Genomic DNA, 18,173 nt, shown 5'->3' on the forward strand with positions numbered 1-18,173 from the left:
TGCAACCCCAGCTGAGAAAGTACAGCTCATTGAGCTACTTCCTGTAGGCTTAAAAGATTGAGTTTATATACAGAAGCATCCGAAGAAAGAAGAGTGGATGGGGGAGTGGTTGTTGCCACTTTGACACTGAGTGACTAGAATTCTTGACACATCCTTGCTATAAAAATTGCTAAATGATTCCTTGCCTCCCCCCCACCAAAAAAAAAAAAGCTTAATCATAATTATTATCATCAGGCCTTAAGAAATATACCAAGTTGATTTTGTAGGAAAAGCCTGGAGTCCGTTGTTTCTAAACTGAAAAAGTGATCTTTGTAAAAATATACATTTAAAAATACCAGGTGTCACTAGTTTCCTCTTCTCATTTTGTGTTACAGATAGGTAAGTTACAGCTATTTACAAGTCTTCCGTATCCAGCAAACAATGTTTACAGAAAACAAGCACCATTTTTCAGGACTGGATGAATAAATACCTCCTTAAGATTTTAGACCAGAACAATGTGATGCTCACAGAGGAAGTTAATAAACAATAAGGAAGTAAAAATGAAAACTAACTGCTCTAGAAGGATCACCAAAGTCAATCTGCAGGTTACCCATGGCTTTGATTATAGCCATGATGGATTGGATGGTGTTGCTGTAAACCACTGCTTTGTATTGTCGGCACTCCTCTTCTGAGTATCCATCTTCATGGATAATCCTGGAAAGGAACAGAAGAGGAAAGATTTTAAAAATCAGCATATCACGTATCTACAAGGGATTTAACATAAAATACTTCATTAAAGACTCTTTTCTATAATGTAATGTCACTAATATGAAATAAATTTGCCTTCTTTTGCCCATTCCTGAGCTGACCCACAATTAGCGATAAGAATGTGCACGAGACCAGGAACAAGGTGGTATTAACAATATGCTGCTGATACCCAGCTGAACATTTCTGCCAGCTGTCCAAGTGAAGCTGTTGAGGTTCTGTCCCAGTATTTGGAGGCTGTGAGGGTTAGGATGGGGAAGAACAATCTAATAATTGAAACTCAACACTGCCAACACTAAGCAGTTACGGGTTCTGAGTTGCGCATATCCAGGAACTGGAATGTTGTCACTGTTCTGAACAATGTTGACACTTCCCCATTTAGACTTAGCGCAGAATCTGGGGGTTCACTTGAATTCACAGTTCTTACTCAAAGAGTAGGGGGCAGCTGAGGTTGCTGGGCCTTTGCACAACTGTATGTTATATACCAATTGTGCCTATTCCTAGATTGGCAGGTCTTGGTCACCTCCTGACTGGAATATTGCAACAACTTCTACAGGTATCCCTCGACTTGGAACCACAGTATGGACCAAGTATTTTTGTCATAAGTTGTTGCAGGTATAAGTCAATCAAACCCAATTTTATAACAGTTGTGAAACATAGTTGTTAAGTGAATCCAACTTCCCCAATGATTTTTTTTGCTGGAAATTGGCAAAAAAGATGGCAAATCACAAGACTGCAGGATGATGCCACCTGTTGTAAATGTGACCTGGTTGCCAAGCACCTGAAATTCACTCACATGATCATGGGGAGTGTTGTCAGTTGTAAGTCTAAGTATAGCTTATAAGTCATATTTTCCATGGCCATCATAATTTCCAATGGTCATTAAATGAATGGATGTAAGTTGAGGACTATTTATATATGGGGCTGCCCTTGAAAGACCATTTGGAAGTTTCAGGTTATCCAGATTGTAATAATGTGGGAAGTTATACAACATTTTACACTCACATGACACTATTACTTAACCAGCAGCACTGGCTCCCTATAGGTTTCTGAATGCAATACAGTGTGCTTTAAAGCCCCACATGACACAGTACTAGGTTACTTGTGGGACTACCTTCTCAAAGAGCATCTGGCTTGCTCTACAGCTTCCATGGGGAGAGTATGGTCCAGATTCCCTCTTTCAAACCTTGTCATCTCATGGCACTTAGGGAGTATGCCTTTTTGGAGGCTGCCGCTGTTTTCTGGAATGGTCTCCACACTCATTGCACTATACAATATACAATAGGGCCCCAGCTTTGCTTGCCTTTAGAAAAGCCATTTAAATCTGGTGTTATCCCTGGTATTTGGATCTCATTGAGTGAAGTCTCCTTTCTTCATGTTCAGTTGTTGTGTGGTTATTTAAAGGGTCGTTTTATTTTACATACCTATTTTTTGAATAGGGTGGCTCTATAAATCCAATCAATCAAAGTCAGTATGCATGTTTCAGAAGATGGTAAATATCTGCTTCAGAACACTGTTTTACTTTAGAGTTCCGGCTAACGTAATGGTGGTATCAGACGTTAGGAGCGGGTCTCTGCGCTCCGTTGCTGTGTTCTCCCTGTTGGAGGGCTCCGAAAGGAGCTAAAGCCACCTTGTAGGGGTGGTGAAAAAAAGAGGGGTGCCCTGTAGTTCGGGGAGAGCAGCAACTCTCCTACTGGACTCAGGGCTTCTTCCCTCTCCCTCAACGAGAAGAGGCAGCCATCATGGCTGCCATGAAGCTGGGATAGCCGACGCAACAAAGAAACATGCAGGAATGGTGCAGATGAACAGTGATTGGAGCTGGGTGAGAAGATTCCTTTTTATTTAGACCCTAACTTTAAAGAAAAAGTGAAAGAGGAAAATCCAGGAAAAGACACTCTTAGAATTAATTTTTAAAGCAACGAACTACCATAGAGAGAAAAATCCTAGACCCGAAAGAAAGGAACTAAGGGGGGGAAAGCTAAAGTCCTTTTAAAACATAGAAAATTGGACTTTTAAATTGGCCAGGCATTGTTTTGTAAAGGCATTAAAAATGCTGGACTATCTACTTGAATTTACTTGAATAGCCGACTTTGCTTCCATAAACTGAATCAAATTTGGATTAATTAAATCTACAAGACTGGAAACAACGCTGAAATCTAAGCTGAGGTCGCCATCTACTGGTGAATGAAATATACCAGACCTCTACAAGTTTAATTAGAGAAATAAATAACATTCATCTGGAGGATTGTGGACACTTATTATTCTATAACTAGTTAGTTTATGATTACTGGAGATTCTATTATGAGAATAAGGAAGACTTTTAAGAAAAGCAAAGTGATTTTAAACTGCGGAAGCTTCCTGGGCTACTTAAATGGAATTGATTAATAATTCTGAGATGTAAAGGATTATGATTACTGAATTTTCTGAGGATTAACATTGGACTGGAATATATTGCTTTTGGACTTGAGTAAGAACAGGACTTATTAAATTAAAGGGGAAAGGAGTGAGATTTCAAGAGATATGACGTTGATGTTTCAAAGCATTAGGGGTACTATGGAAAAGAATCACAGAGAGATAAAGTACCTAGTGCAAGGCATATATGGGAAAATAGAAAATATGCTACAATTGATAATGAATGACGGTCAAAGAGTCCAGGAAAGAGAGAAGATAGCAGAAGGAATGGAAGAAAAGACAAAACGGACAAAAGAGAAAACAAAGGAAGAAGATGGGAAGAAGATGATAAAGATAATAATGACTGATAAAATAAACCAAGGGAAAAGCACTTTAAGAGATTTAAAAATGGAATTGGGTAACGGGGAAGACACTTTTGAAAGCGAGATAGGGGCTTGGGTGGATATTCTGGAGACCTGGCATTTTAGGAGGATAGAGATGGAAGAAATATTCAGCCTGAATGGTGAAGAAACAGATGTTGATAGAGATAAAGATCCAAGAGAGGAGTATAAGAGGCAAGCCAAAAAACAAATAAGAACTGAAGTATTAAAATGGGCAAGAGATGATGGATAGAAAGGAATTTTGTGTGTGTGTGTATTTATTCTTTTTTTCTAATACAATGATGGTCTGATTAGACATTTGAATAGAGATAGAAATAAGAATACATACTTTCATATGAAGCAATAGTTAGATGGAAAAGATTGGAGGTTGAAAGGGGTATTATAAGGTATGTTTACCAAATAATGATGGGCTATGCCTTATATAAACATGTGTATTAATATTAGGATTAGCAATAGTGATCTGATTAGAAGTTAGAATAAAGGTAGAAATAAGAAATAGGGGGAATATTAACAGATTTTTTTTTCTTTTTATAAAATAGAATAAAAGTAGTAATTTGATAGAAAAGATTAGAGGGGGAAAGATGGTACTACCATGTATGTTTACAACATCATTGGAATCAAAATGGAATATTGAAACACTGAATAACTACTTTAAAAAAAAACATGTATATTAATGCTAGGATTACATAAATTCGATTAATATAATAATTATTATGATTATCCTTATTGATATTTGTATCAAAATGGATTATACCCAGGGGTCACTCTGTTCATGTATTGATATTGATGTATATTTAAAAATAAACAACTAATAGAGCCTTGGTAGTACAGTGGTCTAAGGCACCCTGTTATTAAGCTGGTTATTAAGACCAGCTGCCTGCAATTACTGCAGGTTCGAATCTCACCAGGCTCAAGGCTGACTCAGCCTTCCATCCTTTCTAAGGTAGGTAAATTGAGGACCCAGTTGTGGGGGCAATAAGCTGACTTTGTATAAATATACAAAAGGATGAAGGCTATTGCTGAGCACATTGTAAGCCGCCCTGAGTCTCCGGAGAAGGGCGGCATATAAATCAAATTTAAAAACAAAACAAAACAACAACAACTAATAAACCACACACACACACACACACACACACACACACACAAAAGAACACCGTTTTACTTTAGTTTCTAAATGTATGGGTGTTGATAATCACTTTTCTCTGTAATATGATATCATAACAATATGGTGTAGTAACAAACTGAAGTCAAACAAAGCTCACTGTGGAGAGAACTCCACCATATTGTACAATAGCACAGCGAATATTCCACTTTAAAGCTGCTGTAGTTCACATCAGCCCGCAGTTCTATTTTCTGCAGTCCCCAGAGGCCCTCAGGATCATGTTTGTGAAATCCAGTAACAAATTACCAAACATCAGCAACATAATTTTCCAACATAATTTTGTTTCTGACAGAAAACAGTACAGCAGCTTAACTTTTAAAATGTTTAGCGTATTTGTAAAGCAAAAAAAGCCAAAATGAAGGAAAATTGAGAACATTTACTGATCGTGGTATAACAACTGGACAACTTAATGGTTCTCAAGTGTCAAAAAATAAGTTTTGGTGTTTTTTAAAAAAAATGTATTAAGCCTCTGGCTGATGTAAATAAAGCAAGAGGAAAACTATGATTTTAATTCCCTTTGATAAAGCACAATTACTTGCAAAGAATACTAAACATTATGGGGATATTAACATCTTCCATTTAAACTTCCTAGGAACTAGAATAGCAAGGTATGTTATTAATGTGGATATTACCTAGCCATCATGGATAACAGAAATTAATTATAACTAGCACTCTTATAACTAGCACTCAATTTTAGAGAAATTATCTAATTTTCTAAAGTCATCCTAGTTGGCAGCACCTTCTGGCAGTGAATACCTAAGTGGAAAACCATTTCCCAGATCTCCCATTATTTAACTTTATTGAATGATCCTTTCTTTTACTTAAAGCACTCAAATACTGTAACCATTCCTAGCAATGTAAATGCTCTATCTCTATAAGGTAGTAACCTAAGCTAAATTGACAAGCAGCTGGAACATTAAGTGCAAGGTTTAAGTACCCCAAAGTGGATACCCAATGAACTGGGTTCAGAAGGAAAATAGAATTGTTTCTGGAGCTCTAGTACATGGTTCAATTGTCAGTTAGTCGTCATTTGAAATAAAAGGGTGACAATGGCCTCAAATAAGATCATGCCAATGTTGACAATCTAAATGTAGGGATCTAAGAGGACCACCTGGTTTTCAGTGGAACTCCAGTAATGAAACAGCATAGGAGATCTCTAAAGCACAACTGAAAGAAAATGAAGAGTGTCCCATATCAAACACAGGGAAAAGGCTTTCTTAAGATTACATTATGAAAAGGGAAGTAAAATATAGTTATTTTCCAATGAATGTCACACAGAGACACAACTGATGCCCTGTTTAGGGTAATCCAGTTTATATGTTAGAAGAGGTAATACCTTCAGCACTATAGGTGAAATGATCATGAAATAACTTCCTTAACAACACAAATCTTACAGAAGCTTTCCTACAGTTTAAACCTATTCATTATGTGCAAAATTACAATTAGTTCTTATACAGATGAGTTTTTCATACAGTTTCATCATAGTTTAAGAATAAAAAATCTTTACCAAAATATGTGTAACGTGGCATAGAAGTGTAATTTTTATTAATTAAAAAACAATGCTTACTTCATCTGTTTTACAATTGTGCTCTTCCCAGATTCTCCTGCACCTATAAATAAAAAGAGAATGTCAGAAATGGGCTTTGATACTAATAGTTGTGCTACATAAATTAAGATGTTAAAAATATGAACAAGGGTAAGATTTAACAGTGTAATTTCCTTCATTGCAATAACCAACATCTTTCCATTGCAAAATTTTAGAAATCTAAGATTTGGATTATTTAATACCACTACCAAAAGAAAACTGAATTGGGAACACTGTCACTGATGATAAGACAAAATAAAATCACAGAAAAGGAAGTTTCACAGGTCTGTTCAAGTGTCTAAAGAGAATTAATAGTTCTGGGTCTTATCATATCCATTAATAATTCTTATCAAATCAACCTTAAATAAAGGAGAAATGTGAGAAGTCATTGTACAGGAATAAAATTCCTTCCGACACAAGAATTTTAGCCAGCAATATTCAAGTTCTGATAGATTTCTGATCAAACCTCTATTCCACCAGAAAAAGAAGCTAGATTACATAAGTAAAAACTCAATTTACGACAGGTCATTTAACAACTGTTTGTGGTCACAATGGCCTCAGAACGTGTATTTTTTGACACTTCTGGCCTTTGTAAAACGTGGCAATGCTTCAGATCATATGACCACATTTCAGGCACTTGGAAATCTGTTTGCATTTACAACTGGTTGCAAAGTGTCCTGGATCATGTGATTGCCACTTGTAATTTCTCTGCCAACTTCCCCAGAAAGTCAATTGGGGAGCCAGCAGAAGGTTGAAAGCCTTTCTCAGCCTTTCAAAAATGTGTGCTAGTGATTTTTCCCCTCTGAGGTGAGAAGAAAGCAATAGTGATCAAATGTCAGTTTTTGAAAAGCAGAAAAGCTGGTGTTCGCTCACTGGTCATTGTCCTCTCCACCAGAGGGGCAGAATCACCTCCATTCACTAGCTCTTTTTTAGCTTTTTTTCTGCCTGAACTTAAAGTTCGGTGGCTCAGGCAGCTTTTCAGAATGCTAGAAATAGGTTTTCTGAGCTAGTGAACAGAAACAACTTCATCCCTCTGGAGGGGAGGAGAAAGAGCTAGCGAGTAAATGCCAGCAACTAAAGTAACATTCTCTCACTAGCGCTTTCCCCTCTGCTCTAGAGGGCAGAATTGAAGTTTTTGCTAGCAACCTGAAAAGCTCAAAAAAGCTTCTGAACTTTCCAGAACACTAGCAAGTGCTATTGTTCTCCCAAGTGCAGTAGGGAGAGGGCCTGAGCCTCTTGGATATGGTGGAAGGTCAGTACCCTCTCCCCACCTTACCAAGCCCATGCCCTGTCCCTGGCACTCCACTTAACCTACTTAAAACTGCATGTGGGATTGCAGTCATTGAATGAAAGTCACATGGTGTCTCACTTAACAACTGCTCCCCTCAATAACCCTGATTTGGGGCCCAATTCCAGCTGTAAGTCGAGGATTACCTATATCTATATTTTTGACTGATGGCGATAAGTGATGTAAAGTATACAAAAGAAACTCATTACTTTCATCAATGAGGTTCGTAATCATTGAAAAGAACATAAATGCATACCCACTCTAAAGCCCCTAATATTTTTTTTAAAAAACCCACAGATAAGTAAGTCTCTTCTGTCACTTTCCCCGGTCTCTGCTATTCTCCTGGAATTTATTTTCTCTGAATTAAGTGAAGTATTAGAAAATAACCAAAAGTAGACTGTGCACTCTGACAACTCACAACACTGCTCAGAATTGGCCAAATAACCATTTTTAAAACAAATTAACAAGAAACTGCAGGACCGATTTTCAAATACCACTATGGCACAAAGCACCTGAATGGCTTTCTATCCTCACATTGAATTGTTGACAGTCAACTAGGGAGAGGATTTCCTACATTGCTTCAAGGTTCATGAAGGAAAACATGATCCCCAAATAGTGTAGAAATCCAAAAGTTTTGAATAAAATTGTTTTTGTTACCTTTGACCCAGGAATTATGAAGAACCAGAAGCTTCATCCACCCAAAAAAATCCAATTTAAACTCTTCCTTTCTCTCAACCAGAAAATGTGGCTCTGTTTACTAGTCTTGAGATAGACTGTTAGATAGAAGGTAGCTGGACCTCTATTAGGTCTATGCTATTTTAAGATTTTACAAGGATATCTGTTTTTCTAGCCAGGAAATGCATGTGTATGTCTGGTGAAATTACAGCTTCCTTGGGAGAGAAGAAGGGGCTTCATAGCAAAGATACATGGTACTAATCAGAATTTTTCTTTTTAACTATGCGTCTTATTAACACATTCACTAACAAGTTCAGATCCGCAAGCTGTTATCTACAGATGACCAGCTGTTTGAAGCTTCACAAAATATCACTCAGTTCCTCTCATATAGGGAAATTATCCAGCTAATCTAATCTAGTTGCTCTTAATTACTTCTGAATATATTAGAAATGTTATACAAGGGGACTTGCAACAAATTGCCACAATTATTCCACTAGAATTAACAACCCCTACACTTTGATACATGCAGTAGGACAAAACTGACAAAAATTTACCATCATGTAAACCAGAATGACAAATTGGCAGAATTTAAATATTCTCAATTTCATTGGGAATTGATTTAATTCCAAATTCAAGTTAAGCTACTTCTTTTTAGTCAGTCATACTTGCTAATTAAAGCCCAAAGAAAGCACAATACAGTTGATTAAAGACAATTCGTTCCAGTACTCATTAGCACATGAAGTAACAAGGATCAGTGCACAACTATACTATGTTCATTGTTTCTGGAAATTAACACAGAGCCTTGAAAACAGACTTAGAGTTGGACGTTCTTAAACCCAAGAAAAAGCATTCAGGCAACTTAAGCAGCTGCAGCCTAGCTAGAAAACATAGAAAAAACAAAAGTGGGGAGTTTATGGTTCAGATTAGCTTTGGGTTCACTGAAACAAAATGAAGGATTACACAAAAAATGGCATTGGAAGCAGTTTTTAAAACATTCCTCAAGTGAACTCTTATTTTCCCAACATTAGTTTTTTCTGAAAAGTATAAAATAACACTCTTAATATGTTATGTGTACATGGGAAGGCATGACTAAAGACCATAATGAGGTAACAGGATTTTTAAAAATATGAATACATGCAGGCTATCTCAATAGCATCCTTGTCTCTCTCTGAATTTTAAAACATTAAGACAAAATCAGTGCTGTGTGCCAGATCTGTGGTTTCTACAAGAGATTCAAAATAAATACTAATTATTCAGTGTTACTATCTAATTCTGAATTTGTATCTGTCATATAGAGTAGCTATGTTATGTTAGATGAGGCTTTCTGCATAATGCCAGCTGCAAGGATTTCTTCCTAGTTATCCATAGCAATCATCTCATGATGATGTTATCAATTCAAGTCATATCTGACTCTTGGTGATTCTAAGGGCCAGGTCTCTCCACATCTTCCAATCTTGCACTGCTTCTTTGAGTTTTTCTTTGCTCTGGCTGGTGTCAGCTTTGATGGCGTTCTTGTTTTCTTTGCAGCCTAGTTTCTTTTTACCAGTAACTCTTCCCAGCATAACTGCTTTCTCCAGTGAATTCCCTTGCATGACATGGCCAAAATAAGTGAGACATAGTTTTGTAATTTTTCCTTCCTTGACATCTGGTGTTATGCATTCCAGTACTTGCTTGTTGGTCAACTTTGCTGTCCAAGGAATACACAGGAGCCTTCTCCAGCAACACAGCTCAAGTGAATCCACTTTCTTCCTAGGTAGCTATGGGGAACACAATAGAGAGGACTAGCCTATATTTGTTTGCCAAGCTGATGTCCTTGCTTTTCCATGTTCGGCTCATGTTCATCATTGCTGTGTGACCCATCTGGTAACATAGAATTATTTTCTAAGGTAGTATTACCAGATGAACTGTGATAAGAAAATATACATATTCCACTTGTGCCTTCCTCAAGGACTATTATGACGCCCATCAAATTAATATTTTACATTTGAAAATGGCTGAAACACATATAGTATTCTGATTATTTTGTAAGTGTGACATAAGGCCATCCATCTCTACCTATGACAGAAGTCTTTTTATAAAGTTTGGTAAGAAGAAATTGAATTGTCTTTGTTTTTGGTTTAATAATAATCCAAGAAAAATCTTAATATGCTTCCATGTTGAAGAAGCTGGCAGACTATTCTTTAGACAGCTTTCTAACAATCTGAATAACTTTGTAGTATTAGAGCCTAGTTACAGGTAATCCTCAACTTACAACTGGTTCTAAATCTTCCTAAAGAGAAAGATTCCAAGCTTGGAAGCATTTCCAAGCAGGGATGGAGACCAAAATCCCCAGAGCTCTCACAGAGACAGAGAGAGAAGGACCCCATGCTCCATGCCTGCCTGAACTTCAGCAGCCAAAATCCAAGCACAGACTTGAGCCTAAAATCACTCTCTCACTCAGGGTGGATTTGATTTAAATCGAGTTGATTTAAATCACAATTTAAATCATGATTTAAATCACTAGTAAAAAGGCTTGATTTAAATCAACTCGATTTAAATTATAATTTTTAAAGAGCAACTGTCATCTCTGCTACTCCTTTGACCTACTGTTGACTCACCGATAGTCCCAGTGTTGCAGAATATACAGCCTCATGCTACATAACTAAGCTCCATTTCATGCTGAATAAACTAAATTATTTATGTATCTTAAATAGAAAACTATCTTACGATAGATTTTTACCCCAAGTTTTTTATTAAAATAAATTTGATAAAAATAAAAAAAATCCGATTTAAATCAAAAAAATCTGATTTTTTTGATTTTTTAAAAAAAATCATTGATTTTTATCCACCTTGCTCTCACTGCATCGGTGCCCGTTCCATGCCCTGTTTCTGTCCCTTTTGCTCTCGAAATGCTGCCAACCAAGAGGGAATCTCAAGTCTGTGCAGAGTTGAGATTTCATCCTGGCAGGCAGACATTTCTCTCTCCAAGGGTTACCTGCCAGGAGGGAATCTCAGCTGAGAGGTCTCAGTTCACAAAAGGCAGCCCTTTCACTCTGTCTGCTTAAAGACTGCAATTAGATTGCAATCACTGAGTGAATCAGCCACATGGGCATCTCATTTAACTAACACTTACCTCAACAACCAAGATTGCATTCCCAGTTGTGGTCATAATTGGGATTGAAATCTTGGAAACTACCTCTAAACGGACTCATGGTTGTATGTTTTTTAACTGCACCAATAACATTCGTAACATTATAATAAGCAGAGGCCACAGATTGTATAAGCTAAACAAATAATGCCAAACCAGCACTAATTAATCTCTCCTCTGACAACCTAGAGCATTAACAACATGTATGTAAAATCAAAGGATATTTGTGTGAAAACACAGACAGATCATTTGCATGAAGTCTCAATTGTGGCAAACCTGATTCCTCTAAGTGTAATTTTCATAACTACAATGCAAAGCTTTCTTCTGCAGTCTTTTTTTTAAAAAAAACCTTCCAGTCTAATATTGTTGGTAAGTAATCTATATGCACAGAATGTTTATTTAGCCATCCACCCATCTCTTAACAGTGATTCTGGGTGATTAACAAACTTAAAACTGAACTTATAAATGAAAAGTAGGACAGAGCAAAAACAGCTTCTTGGATTGGCACAAGATCTGTTAAGCTCTGTATTTCAAGGCTTTAGGAAAAAAGATTTTTTTTTAAAGAGCTTTGCTGAAAGGTTACCCACCTGGTCAAAGCAGGAGTAAACAAAGGTTTAGTTTAAGTAGAAGAAATCTATCATAATTTTACTGCAACCTCCTTCAAAGAAGGGTTCTGCCAGAGAGATTTTAAATTACCCATTTCTTCATTTGTGACAACTAATTATGGCACATCTGGAACACCAAGAACTACTTCCTATTCCAGAAGTTTTTCCTGCAAATTGCTGGACATCCTTGAAACTGCCACATCAAAGTGCTCTTTCATATTTCCAACTTTAGCATTCCAGTCTTCAATCACAAGCAGCACATCTTCCTGGCATGTTCCGTTGATTTCAAATTGAACTTAATCATAAAACCCATCAATTTTCTTCTTGCATTGATAGTTGAGACATAAACTTGAATGAACACCATATTAAAGGGTGTCCACAAAGTCTAACCGATAATTATTCAGTCACTGATTGCATTGTAGCCAAATACTGTTTCTGCTCTGCCATTCCGAACTATAAAAACAATGTCATGTCTTCCTTTTGATGCTTTCTTTTCATAATAAACAATGGGATCTTCTGACTGAAAGGGTCCAATCAGAATCCATCTCAATTCACTGATGTCTAAGTGCCAATTGTAGTTGTTTAATTTCTTCTTTCACTGTGTTGAGCTTTCCTGTATTCATGCTTCTTATGTCCCATGATCCTACTAATTCTACCTTTAATTCTATCTTTGCAAGATTTTATTTTCCTATTTGGCAATATGAGCAAATAGCTATTTCAAAGGCCTTAATCTAACCACGTCATAAATACTATACACTGTATCATCAATCATTTTGTAGTTTCTATGTGATTTTGTTCGTAAAAATATGTGATATGCATTAATGCCTCGCAGTTCTTATTAAAGGGATCATCTGCCTCGGAAATCTTCCTATACTGCTGCTAGCTAGTATTAGGTGTTATTTTACCTGGCATGATCTTCACACCTTGGGTGACCCTGTTGGAAATTATACCCTTGGTATACACTCTGAAATTCTTCATTCATCCCTCCCAGGAACTGGAATGGGACAACTCACCACGGCCAACTCGCTGTGGCCAACTTGCCACAGGACAATTTGCTGCGGGACAATTCAACAAATACAAAAGTTGAATTAATGTTGATGGAACCGTAGCCAATAATAAAGAAAGTAATGAAGAAATAAAAGAGTTACAATAATTTTGACAAAAACGTGGCCACCAATAATAAAAGTTAACTGAATGAAACTATTAATACAGCATTGAAGTGTCCTGTGGCGTATTGGCAGTGGTGACCTGTCCTGTGGCGAGTTGATCATGGCTAATTGGCCGCAGCAAGTTTTCCTAGACCCACAGGAACATTGCCCCCCCCCAAAACACTACAAGGCAGCACAGCAGAATTTGGGATGGGGTGGGAAGTGGATACATAGTTGACTGAAAATTATACTTTTCAATAGGTGCTTTAAAAAAGCTAGGCAACGATGTCAGGAATAAACCACAGTGCACTATCTGCACTGAATCAATGGCTCCCTCCAATTCCATAATGTATTAAATCAGTTTTATGCTATATTTGTCAACCCTGAAGGTGATCTGACTGAAGCCATCTTGGAGCTTCAGTGTTGCCACACTGGAGCTGAGGGATAGGGAGGGGGGCTTAGAGATAGCTGGTGTTTTTTAGCCAAAATAAAACTTTCTCTTGGGAACCAAGGACATTCTCACACCTGGCTCGAGGGAGAGGGGTGAGGTCATCAGGCAACCAGTGTCTTGATTGGACCATGTGACTGATTATTTGGGGTTGAGGAAAAATTTTTACTTTTAATTAGGTGAAAAACCTAATTAAAGTGGAAAGGTGGGAATCTTCAGAGTCGGTTTTCACCAGATCTGTGCCAATATGATATATCCAAGAAAGCTATTCTTTAAGGAATTCATCTGCCTCGGAGTTTTGCTTGCTATGGGTCTATTACTTGGAACCCTGATAATATCACATTTACAGGCTTTTTTGAAAAATTCAAGTCATTACTGAAAATTGTTTTTTGCAACCACAAGTCATCACGTTTTCCAGTTTACTGATAATGTCTTCCTTATATTGTATTCAGTAAAGCTTTCAACTACAATTTGACAAATGGGGAAAATGCAACTACTCTAACATTCATGACATGAACTACAGACTATTGTGTAGTTGTAACTCCTATAAGGACTGTAATTGAAACAGCAACTTGCAAGAAATAGATATTACCTCACAAGAGAATAACTGAGATTACTCATATAATTAGCATTAATCAGGCATTAACTCCCAAGAATCATGGATTTTTTTTTAAAGGCATGGATGGTTACAGAAGGCATAATGTTAATTTCTGGACTTAGCTTTCACTATAAAGCACATTAAGTATCTGGATATATTTGACTACAAAAAAAAATCTAATTTTATAAACTATATTTTTTGCTTGAGTGTTACTACTCAGCCTCAAAATATATTTGATTCATCACACTTGCCATCTTTTTATCTTTTTGTGTTTATTGATTTTATTGTAATTTATTTGATTGTTGTGAGCTGCCTAAAGTCACTGAGATTGGGGCAGCATACAAGATGATGATGATGATGATGTTGTTAAATCAGAACTGCCACTTCAGAACTTTTCAAACCTGTGATGTTGTAACATATCAGAGTAATATACTGTATGGCCTTTATGGCAGTCTGGCCTTTTGCAATTGACCAATAGAAATTTTCTCAATGTGCCACCCAAGATTTTTTGGTATAGCACCCAGTGTGCTGATAACTACTGGGACTTCCAGGGCTGGTTTATGCCATAATCTTTCAACTTCAATTTTCAGATCTTGATACTTTGTGATCTTCTTAGTTTTCTAGTCTACTATCCCGATATAGCCACATCAATTAGCTACACCTTCTTTTCAGAGTTAAATCTGATGATATAAGACTTAATCAGATTGTATTTACAAATTCCACAATATTTTAATCTGTTCATTTTTGGTGCCTTTTTCAACTATGGTATATTTTCTCTATTTTTCATTCCTGGTACATGAACATTTTTAGAGATGTTCCAATGAATTATTCTGGCAACTGTATTATGTTGTTTATAATCAAGTTTGTGCAATCTTTTTGCATGAGCTGAGTAAATGGTCCACTGTTTCTTTGTATATATTTTGAATCATTTGATGATTTTTCAATCCTGGCCTTGATTGCATAAATTCAGATGGCTTCCTCTTGCACAGCCAAGATCAAGCCTTCAGTCTGTGCTTGGGTTATTATCATGAAGTGTGTGATTGGGTTGTTGTTGTTTTTTTTTTAAATATTCCAGCTCATGGCACACCAACATGGAATAGTCACTTCTGGCAACTGGTTTAGACTGGATGAGATGATGTGGAAATGGAATCCTGAAAAGGAAGCAGCAGTTAAGTACATAGCCAGACAGAACACTATTTGCAACTGCAAACATGCCTAGTAACTTCTGCTTTTAAAAATTACTTTCCGCAAGAGAAGTTCACATGGGTGGTACTGTTCATTACTTTACACAACCTACCAAATGTCAGCTGTCTTTAAAAAAGTCACACAAAATAAGACCAGATTAATACTTGAATGCGAGAATGCCAGGAAATTTCAGGGCTGAAGGCTAGATCGGGAAGTTAAAAAAAAAAAAAAACTCAGAAAGCAATGATAAACCACTTCAGCATTGTTGTCCTCAAAACTATATGGATGTCAAACTCAACTAAGAGATTTAATCTTTAATGCAAAGGGTTAAAGTATTTAATGCATCCGTGTTATTAATCTGCTAAAGCCCTGTAAATGCAAACGATACAATGTTCTTTTGGACCAGTTTAATGAACTCTGGTGTGTTTGTGTTCATTTCCTGTATCCCCTCATGCCTTTTGTGGGGGAGTGAGGGGGAGTATCTCTATGCGGAGAGGCTGAAGGTACTGAAAACTCAACCTTTAAAAGATAAAACAGAGAAGATATGATAGTCTTCTTCAAATACTTAAATAAAGTTAATATAAAGTCCAAACTATTCCCTATATTCCTAAGAGCTGGATAAAGGCTAATGAATTAAATCTAACTTAATGTTGGGAAAAAATAAAAGCAATGTGATGGTAGAACTAATTACCCACAGAAAAAGTGAATTACACAAGGCTTGTTCATGCAAAAGCTAGACAGTTATCTGTCAAGGATCAGTGATTTGGATTTTTGCCCTGAGAAAGAGTTGAATATGAGAAACTAACAGGTCCCTTCCAACTCTTTGATTCATTCTCCTGTATTGGCAAGGACTTGGAAGTTGTGAGACACTCAACACTAAAAAAAATAAAGACCCTTTTAACTTTACCCAACACTGGCATTCCAAGTCTCTCGACTTACGCATAGTTATAAATAAAACTGTATGTCCAAATCAGAAATATAATTGTTCAATAATATTTACTGTAGTGTTAGAATGTAATGTTTTAAGAATATTATTAAAAAATTACTACAATAAATTGAACCACAGAATTTTTAATCAGAAAAAATATTTCTTTCAGTATTTTTATGCAGAAAAATGTGCAATATAGAAAAATCAATTACAGTTTACGCCACTGATTTAAACAGACGATAAGCTGACAGTTCCTTTTGTAAATTTCATGACTTCCAGTCATTTGCAGCTGGCATTACTACATTAACAGGAAACAGAGAAAAAAACATGAAACTTCAGGGGGCAGAATTAGAAATAAAAGCAGATATAAGACAGTATTTGAAAAATGGGGTACACAGGCCAATCTATATTTTATTAAAACTCTTTTGTCTGTAACCCTTAACTGGGTGAAATAGTACATCATAAAGCAACGATTTCTGAACCAAGCCATCTCAAAGGGCTAATTTACAGAATGCATATAAAATATAGAATCCGTGATTGTCTTGGAATTGAAATTTTGCAAATTTGATAAAATATTTTATTAAATAAAAATTATCACGAAACAGCTTATTACGTAATACAAATGTCAAAAGCTATTTTCTGTGATCAACTCCTCATGTTTGACTGTTGTTCAATTCAAGATGGGTTGTTTCCAAGGCAGGCACATCTCTGAATATCTCCCTGAATGTTTAAGAACTTTTCCAGCAAAGACAGTATTAGAAGTTCTGCCACTGCTGAAGGCATTGAGGAATCTGGTAAGGAAATGTCTTTGAAATAAGGACAATGGGTCACGGGTTTGCTTCTATAGTAATATTTTTTGCTTTAGCAAGAACTGTTCATCTCACTGTATAATAACAATTGGTTACAGACCATGAGCAAACACCCCATGACTATCTAGAAATTGTCATCCTAGCAGTTCAATACACAATAAAGCCTACTCCCATTAGTATGAAAATAGCATTTTATTTATCTGATCTTCAACAACTGCAACATTAATTAAACAATTGTTTAATTAATTGTTGCCTAACTGCAATCCCAACCGAAATAAGCAACATTATCAATACTGGAATATTATAATCATATTACAATCATTCCTTGAATTGAAAGAGTTAAGATGGATATTCTACCTGTTGAGGACAGGTAATCCTCAACTTTCAAATGTAATGGGAGTTTCCCTATTATGGTGTATGTTGCAACAGCCGTTAAGTGAAATATTTAACAATTCCCCCATATCCCTACTCTTCCCAATATAATTGTTAATTGAACATGCAGACCGTAAGTGGAGCATGGGGTGTCTCGGGGTGGGGGAGGCCCTTGGAGACCCATCTGGTTCCCAAGTTGTCCATTACCCAAGGCATCTGGTTCCCAAGTTGTCCATCACCCAAGGCATCTGGTGCTCCACTCCCTGTCCCTCAGGATCACCCCCAAGCTTTGACTGCTGCCAAACCAGTTACGTAGCCATGCGAGAAAGCCTAAAGCCAGTCAGCAGAAGTGACTGGCACAAAGAAGAAATTATCGCCTGTAGGCCAAAGCCTACTTCCCATTCGGCCCCCAACTGACTCCCCCTGACTTTCAGAATTCCCCCAGGCCATGGCCTGCTCCCAAGCTGGCTATTCAGATACGCAAGAGCCTAAATCCCAAGAGGCCGAGGAGGGCTTGGGAGGCACTTGGGGTGGCCAGACAGGTACAAGCTGGGGCTTTGGGGTAGACAGAGGGATGAGTGGGGGTGATAAATTGGGGGGTAGCGCTGCAGCATCCCTGCAGTCATTCATAAGGGTAAACAATGGCGAGGGCACTGCAATGCCTATAACTTTGAAACCAGGTCATAAATACCTTTTGGAGATATCTG

The 18,173-nt window shown here is 37.0% G+C and overlaps 1 protein-coding gene across 1 annotated transcript in view; it reads right to left on the bottom strand.

Annotated features, from left to right (window-relative positions):
• GNAI2 (G protein subunit alpha i2) overlaps positions 1–18,173 on the bottom strand; it is a 105,647-nt gene that overhangs the window by 43,182 nt on the left and 44,292 nt on the right. The window contains exons 2-3 of the mRNA XM_034440757.3: positions 6,266–6,308; positions 552–693 (exon numbers count right to left, since the gene is read on the bottom strand). Of these exons, the coding sequence (XP_034296648.1) occupies positions 552–693; positions 6,266–6,308 (185 nt within the window). The remainder of the gene's footprint in view (positions 1–551; positions 694–6,265; positions 6,309–18,173) is intronic.

Source organism: Pantherophis guttatus, chromosome 2 (assembly GCF_059756535.1).
Source record: "Pantherophis guttatus breed Tessera chromosome 2, ASM5975653v1, whole genome shotgun sequence".
Lineage (NCBI taxonomy): Eukaryota > Metazoa > Chordata > Lepidosauria > Squamata > Colubridae > Pantherophis > Pantherophis guttatus.